This window comes from Echinococcus granulosus (genome assembly GCF_000524195.1).
Source record: "Echinococcus granulosus chromosome Unknown EG_S00062, whole genome shotgun sequence".
NCBI classification, from domain to species: Eukaryota; Metazoa; Platyhelminthes; class Cestoda; order Cyclophyllidea; family Taeniidae; genus Echinococcus; species Echinococcus granulosus.
Window position 1 is genome coordinate 471,593 of NW_020170442.1, and position 7,867 is coordinate 479,459.

At 43.8% G+C, this 7,867-nt stretch overlaps 2 protein-coding genes across 2 annotated transcripts in view; one reads left to right on the plus strand and one right to left on the minus strand. All coding sequences in view use genetic code 11, as the record gives it.

Moving 5' to 3' along the window:
• Window positions 1-460: 460 nt before the first annotated feature.
• Window positions 461-3,079, minus strand: EGR_06740 (ELAV-like protein 2; the record flags this gene model as incomplete). Its single annotated transcript, XM_024495989.1, has 1 exon — window positions 461-3,079. One exon carries the CDS (start codon window positions 3,077-3,079, stop codon window positions 461-463), a length of 2,619 nt encoding a protein of 872 aa, XP_024349649.1.
• A 1,197-nt stretch (window positions 3,080-4,276) lies between these two features.
• EGR_06741 (hypothetical protein) overlaps window positions 4,277-7,867 on the plus strand; it is a gene marked incomplete at both ends in the record, with an annotated part of 6,833 nt that continues 3,242 nt past the window's right edge. The window contains 2 exons of the mRNA XM_024495990.1: window positions 4,277-4,330; window positions 5,782-5,854. Of these exons, the coding sequence (XP_024349650.1) occupies window positions 4,277-4,330; window positions 5,782-5,854 (127 nt within the window). The remainder of the gene's footprint in view (window positions 4,331-5,781; window positions 5,855-7,867) is intronic.

Consider the following 7,867-nt stretch of genomic DNA (forward strand, 5'->3'; position numbering starts at 1 on the left):
CTTTTAAGCCATTTAAGCGTCTCGTGAGCACCCCAAACGAATGCAAATGGTTTTTAGGAATGTGCGTGTGATAACGGTTGAAGAGTTGCATAAGATGGGCAATCAGGAAAGGAATAGTCTTAGGAAGCAGGTAGAGGTATGACAAGGAATAGGAGCAAGCGTTTATAACCTACATAAAATTTCTAAGGGAACATAACTCCCAAACTATTAGAAGTGGAGCGATAAAACTTAATGATGCAGGGTGATAAAAATTGACAGCCAAAACTATTACTAACCGAAATAAGCACAAATGAACACCTCTCTTTTCCTTTAAAAGTACTGTGTGTTTTTCTCTCTCTGCTTCTACTTCAAATAATATATGACTTCATCTAATAATGATAATAATGAGTGCACAAAATACACGTAAATTTGGAGAGAAAAGGTTTCTCGCAACGACTTCTCCCTTGACACTGTTTTTGCCTCAATCATGAAAGCTCGATGGTCGGCCCTTATTGCTCGACTCATTTGGTACTGGTTCTGTGTCCGCAAACAGTCTCAAAGAACCACTTTCTAGGGGCATATTGGCTGAGTTGTGCTGGCTGAAATCATTGACTTCAGCTGAAAAAGCATTACAAAACGTCTGAATCTCGTTCCCCGCAGTCAAGTCGCTTTTCACGTCCGATTTTGCAACAGAATTAATCTGACTGAAGATTGAACGACTTCCCACCGGACTTGAGCAATCCGCAGCTGACGAAATGCTAGCCGAACGGCGCCCTATTTGGGGCGAAAATTTTACCCCACTTTGAACAGGCATTGCGTTTCCAATAGCGGCAGGGTTGGAAGATTCATTCAGCAGTTGCTGTGCCTTCACTGTTGTGTCGACTTCAGTCGACTGGATAGAATCGTTCATCTTCCCACCCGACTGGTTCATTTGCATAGTTGGACTGAGTGTGTTCGGTGGTGGTGTGTGTGTTGGTGGTCGAAGACGTGGGTTCGGTGTGGTCTTGAAGGAGACCTGAAGAACTCGATTGCCTAGTGCAAAGCCATTCAAAGAGTGGATGGCCAACAGAGCCTCCTCGTAGTTGCTCATCGTTACAAATCCGAAACCCTTGCACTTGTTGGTGCTCGGATCTCGAATGATCTTCACAGTTTGCACGGCTCCAAAAGGGCCAAAGAGCTGCCACAGGTTAGACTCCTCCGTTTCGGGCGCGAGATTATACACGAATATACACCATCCTGTGGCTGTGAGGGCTCCTGAACTTGCAGCAACCGCAGGAGCTAGTAGTGGGTTCACAACAGCTGCAGCACTTGCCACAGCGGGCAACAAATCAGCCGCATTGGGACCCTGACCGCTAGCACCACCGGCCAGCGCGGAAGAATACTTTAGGCGATTGGAAATGGAGGCGAACTGTTGAAGAGGACTGAGAAGCCCGGCAGCTGCGACAGCGTTGGCAGCAGCTGACGCTGCTGATCGTGTAGGCGGAGTGACAACTGAAGCCGCTACCGATTGCAATTGAGCCGCCTGTTTCAGCAAAGCCAAGCTGAGGCTGTCGTGACGAATGGAATTAGGCGAATTGGCGAACTTCACGGTAATTGGCTCATTGGGTGGGGCGCTAGGGTGGTCAGTGGGCGGCTGGTAGCCGTTGAGTCGTCGAATGGCCTGCTCAGCTTCATGGCGCTGGTCGAATCGAATGAATGCTACACCACGAGAGAGGCCCGTTTTGTTGTCGTAAAGAATGCGCGCGGTAATGATCTTGCCGCAATGAGAGAAGAGGTCTTCCAGTTCGCTTTGAGTCATCTTGCGCGGCAGTCCACAGATGTAGAGATTCGCACCCTTTATTGACTCCGAGCTGGGACGGGCGATAGAGACCTTAATAGTTTTATTTTGGAGTCGCAACCCGTTCAGCGTACGAATAGCCTTGTCTGCGTCTGCAGCGCGAACAAATTTGACGAAGGCGTAACCTAAACTCTCACCTGACGTCTTTTCTCGTACCAACTTGCAGGACTCAACTTCACCAATGCTAGAGAATAGGGCCTTCACCTCATCCTGGGACATGTAAGGTGGAAGGTAGTTAACAATTAGGTTGGTCTTGTTCATTGGTTCACACAGCTGTATGTTCATACTGCAGTTATCCACTGATCCAGCTGAAACATTCCCATTCGATGGTGTCATGGCTGAAGGACTAGATGAGGCGAAAAAGTAATTGTTGCCGTGGAGACTTCCATTGAGGTTTCGGGTTGACTGAGGAGCAGTGTTACCAGATGCTACAGCTTGCTGTGCTGGCGTAACGGTCTTATAGTTAGGTTCCGGTGGTAAATATGTCAACTCGGAGGGCTGCTGAATGAAGTTACCGGATTCTTCTACCTTCCGATCCTTGTTTACCCTAATCCGGCTTTCCTGCTGCGGCTGTTGCTGCTGAAATTTGCTTGGAGGAGTAATATGCCCCTGTTTGTGTGGAAGACTGGCGGCACTGGTTGACTTGAAGTTTTGAAGCTTTGGATCGGGGATGTATATTCGACCACAGGTCTGGGATTTAGAGATTTCAGAAGGTTGGGAGGTGGGGTAAGCTTTAGAGGGCTTATCAGCTCCCAGAGGTTCTGGAGAGTTCAGAATAGCCTTTTCGGTTGAATCAGAGCAAGGAGATATTGAAGTGGAGTAGGTGGATTCTGCCACCGACTTTTCCTGAGCATCCTTCTGGTGGTCAGTGGAGTGGATTTTAAGCAAGAAGTTGCCACCCACGAGACTGGAGGAGGCGGCATTATTAGATTCTGAGGTGGTTGGGGTATCCTTGCAGACTTTTAAAGTGGAATCGCATATTTCATTTACTCCTTGATTTTCAGTGGACCGCTCGGGAGATGCCCCATTCACATGGTGGTGAGTGGTTTCATTTAGCATATTGGTGATGGAGCTGGCGGAGGAGGATTCAAGAGAGTCGAATATTGGTGTGATTGTGTTTTTTTCAGTGGAACGCTGCTCATCACCTATATCCCCAGACGCTCTTTGATTTTGACCAGCTACCGGAACACCCGTTTGAGAGATTAGTGGATTTGTGCTTAGACTCCAAATTTCTCCTTTTTCTGCACAATTTTCCTTAGACATTATCAATCCGAACAGGGTCTACACGTCGCTGGTAATTTCTCAGAAACCATTCAGCAACGGTCTTGATAAACGGCGGGTGTGGTGTCACCTAGGATGGGATTAGTGAAGAGCTGAAAACAGCGAACCAAGTTGACAATTTGGTGTTCCAAACTAAGTTATCCTACTCTCAAAAAAATGAGTAAAACCAGCCAGACACTCCTGGTGCTAGCGTATTAATTCCAAGCCAAACTCAACGGAATACTGACTCGGTGAAAAGATTGCGCGCTTAATCGATCAACGCACTTTTTGAAAAAAAATCGATTCCTGCCTGGCGAATGAAAAGCATCGACAGATGGGCTTCCTCACGCCTAATTCAATTTCTCCGCTAATTGCTCTCATCAGCGCACCTGTGAGGGAGTATACGTTGAGCAAAACCTAGCGTAAGTCCCAAACATTCCAATTCCCCTGCTTTATTCCTACTTCGGTGGAGCAAGAGACTAAATTTATACTTTAAAAATATAATGACCACAGATACTTAATTTCCCATTCAAATGTATGAAATGCAGCAAATTCATACAATCAAATTCCCATTGTATGCATAGTGTAAGCTAACACCGAAACTACTGCTTGTCCAATTTATTTTCGTATGCGTCCGTGCTTCGATTTGCAGTTTTTCGTTTTTATTTGCATTGGTAATCGGAGCTTTTATCCTGCTCACGCTAGCTCTGAGCAACCAGCCAACCACTCCAGGCTTTGATGTTGGAATGGTGTAATACTTCGATCATTTCCTACCCTTAAAAATATGTTATTTTAAAGTACGTGGTAGACAGATGTCTCTGAGCGCAATTCCCACAAACTCACGGAATTTTTGCCTCACCGTAACTAGAACAAGTCAATTGCTTCATTAACATTTTTTTGTGGTTCAAAACATTCGGCCAAACTTTGACCATGAATCCGTAGTTAATTGCTTGCTGAGATTCTACATTTTTGTTTTCGGAAACTCCATTTAAACATTCGCAATAAAACATGATTCTGGTGTTCATTTCTGAAGGTCTGTTCCACAGTTTTTGATGAAATATAATCAGATGAATTTGTGGCATTTGCTAGTTCGGATCACCAACGGGCATCTAAAATTTTGCATACTCAGTAAGATTTTTCATCAGCCTCTACCGGCTATTTATTTTCTGAAAAAGAAATTGGTGAATAGACGCGCACTAAATGCGGAACAGGAGAATGACGTCAAAATTCGATGCCAGGCAGCACGAGAAGGAAGTAAACTCCATAACTCTTTTGATGGCGGGTTATGGCTAAGGCAAGTAACCTTAGTATCATCAGGAAAGCTCCTTTTGATTACTTCTACTTCTTCAGTTGTTCACCGTTTGAAAAGCTGAAAGGATACTAAATGATCCTTTCGGTGCCAACTGTCCCTAAAATTTGGTTTGATTTGCCCGATTCGACAACTTTATCCCACTTGTTCGTAAATAGTTCTGAAGTTGGCAAACTGCTGGATGTCATTGTCATGTTGTACTGGTTTTGATATAAGCACAAAACAAAAATCTTTCATAGTAGTTGCACTGCGATAAGAATTGTTTCACAGGGTCAAAGATCAGCTGCCACCATATACTTGATCTAAAAGGAAGCTTGTTCTAGTAGTTTTAACGAAACCTTGGTGTGTGTTGTGTCAGGAAACATTAGAGGATGAATCTGTGAACAAATGAGGCTGCAAATTATCCTATCGAGGATTCGAGTTCGATTACAAGAACCAGATAGTTGTGAAGGCTTCTCAGCTAGCAAAAAGAGTGGTTTTGTGCAACAGGTTTCTTTAACGTTTTGTGTTTGAGAATGACTAAGGTGCTTGCCACCATTACCGTTGTGCTTTAACCGACCCATATTCCCAATTTTCCCTCTGAAGTTTAATAGAGAAAACATCAACCTTGAAATTGCGACGTTCGGCGTCAGTGTGAGTGAACTTAGTTGCAACTGTACAGAATGGCTAGGAAGCTACATAACTAATCAAGAAATCAAAGGGGGGGGGGGTGCTAACTCAAGAGGCTGAATAAATTGTGCAATTGAGGAACTGTCGACTCATCATTGCTTTGGGTCTTAAAAGGAAAACCAAAACCGTGTAACCAAATAACAAATTATTAAGCTTCATTCGATATGCTAACTAGATTTTAAAATACTTCAAAATTTTTGCGCTGAAATCTGGTTTGAGTTACTTGGTATTTGGTTAATGCACCTACTCCCATTGGTAAAGCGAAACTTCTGGTGCAGCAATGTGTCATCTAGCGTATATTCAAAAGCCCACTAAATGCCATCTCATCTTGTGATTAATTATGATGGATTTTTGCCACCTATTTTGCTTACTTGTTTTAAGCGTCATTGAAGGTTAGGCAGCTGATATTCTGATTGGGCAGATGTCATTTTGGCTTAGAAAGCCAAGTAAACCCCGGGACAGCTGACTCCGTTGTTGCCACATGCTTCGTCTGCTTCCTGCTCAATGAGGCATTAATGACGCATCCACTATTATGGATTTTATCTTGGTTTCTGACTACATTTATTGGCTGTGAATGCGTCCGCTACTCCCGATTTGATATAGCCATATCGTTCGCTAATTCGACGACAAAGTTATCGACATCTATCTTTAATCTAAGTGTAAGCTAGGCTGTACCTGGGTCTTCAATGATTTCCTACGTATTTAATGACATTACCGTTTTTTTCAGGTCGCCAATCATTGCGTGGGTGGATTACCCAGTGTTGATGATGGGGCTTTCAAATACCACAGGGTTTATCAAGGTGACCTTGTCCGCCTCAAATGGCATTCCGTGCTTAGTGAAAACAGAAGTCTCAATAATGGTTGTTTTTTATCGCGTCCTACGCGCTTGCAACATTCCTCCTGGATAGCTGTGATTATAGAAGACAAATCTACTCAAGTAGGATGTTTGCAGTTTGCGCTCCTGAATCATACAACTTCGCTGACGGACGCTAGCGCAATTCTGTTTCTACATGATGGGCGATCTACACTTGATTTTCTCGGTTTGTATAGTTGTTTTTTTTTCATTAAATGTTGTCATTAGTTTGGGTTGTGTGCGATTGATTCCTCAGCATTTGCGTAAGATTTGGTTGTGCTTTGGTTTAAGCTTTTTTGGATTTCCGTACTCCCTCTACTTAGATGAGATTTGATTCTTCATTCACGCCTGTAAAATAAGTGGCAATTACGTTTTCCTCTGTCTGATATCGTTAATTTGGTCATTTTTTTCTCCACGACCATTGATTTATGTCCAAACTTGGCTAGTTTGACCTTTTGGTTGAGTTAAGGCCGTTCGCATTGCATTGGGACTCATTGGCAGCTGTGTGCATGAATATCCATAGAGAGACCGCGTCATGTAAACTGAAAAGTGGACTTAGATGTCTTTTTGCACCGTCAGCCGTGCACAATTTATTTGCAACGGTAGTGCTTTGCTTAAGCGCCCATAGGCGCATCTGCATGAGCTGCATGCGGATCCCAATCTGGGTGAGTCGAAAGGAGAGGAATTGGACTTTAGTTTTGCTTGTTTAGTTAGTTCAGATTTTCCTTCTACATTTGTTTCTACTTGCCTCCAAATGTCAGAGGTCTGTATCTATCCAACTCTGCTATATTGAATTAATGGTATGAATTTGTTCCAACCTTTTAATACCGGAGCGAAGTTTACTCAAGTCTGGCCGTGGAACTTTCATGACTGGATGCAGTCTTATTGGAATCAAACTTGACGGAATCTTGATAGAAAACAGTTTCGATACCTAAAGTTTGGTTGTTCTTATGCCACCCACACTGTCTCGAGTGACGGATTCCTCCCTCTACAGCGTTATTCCCCTCCTCGTGCCGACGTTAGTAGATGTGCAAACTTATGCTCACTTTATCAGACACCAAAGGCTTGAATGTATTGAAATAGTTCATCACAACTTTAAATATGTGAATTAAAGGCTTCAGGTGCTCTCATAAGCCCTCGGTTCCGATTAATTAACTTGGTATTTACTTGTTTATTCTCGTATACAGCCTCTGTCACAAGTGCTATCAAAGTTTTCCTGAAAAAATGGAACTGATTCTACTACCTTGGCTGGGTCCAGTGAGAGGTTGTGCTGCAGACATTGTTTAAACAATGTGGTTATTTAAGTTAATACACAATAATTAACAGACTATGAAGGCTGACAATCAGTTTTGAAGAGGCTTTCTTAACCCAAAAATTTGTCCCGGGCGCTTCGTCGTTAAATTTTTCTTCCTGACCCAGGGTATCGGGTTCTCTCTGTGTTCTCGCTAAATTTTGAATGGATTGGTTTGCTGCTGGTTTAACAGGATGTCATTAAGTCAACTTTATTCTGCTGCAGCTCGCTGCCCTTTTCTTCCGTGCGAGGGAAATGTGGGTGTCCGTTGTCCCCCACACCATTGTGAGTCACCAGGATGCGTTGCATGCGCGCCCGTCCACTTTTTTGGTCGCTGATGCGGTTGTCTGTCGCCCGAATTCCCTGGGCCGTCCTCATGACTCATTCGGCTAATTTTAGTAGCTCCTTCTTTGCTCACTGGCCGGTTGTTTGTGACGCGGTCAATCCGTCTTGCCCGCCTAATTGCCATTTCTACTCCCTCTGGTGAGAGAGTTCCTCTGGCAATTCGAAAGCTCCTCGGTCCCCTATGTCCCAAGATGTTTGTTTGGGTAAAAAGTCATTTTAATGTGGATAATTCATCATGTCTCCTTTAACAGCTGCTAGGTAAAGTTGGCCAGGGCAGATTTGGAATATAGCAAGTACCATGATGTGTACTCCCATTCCACATAT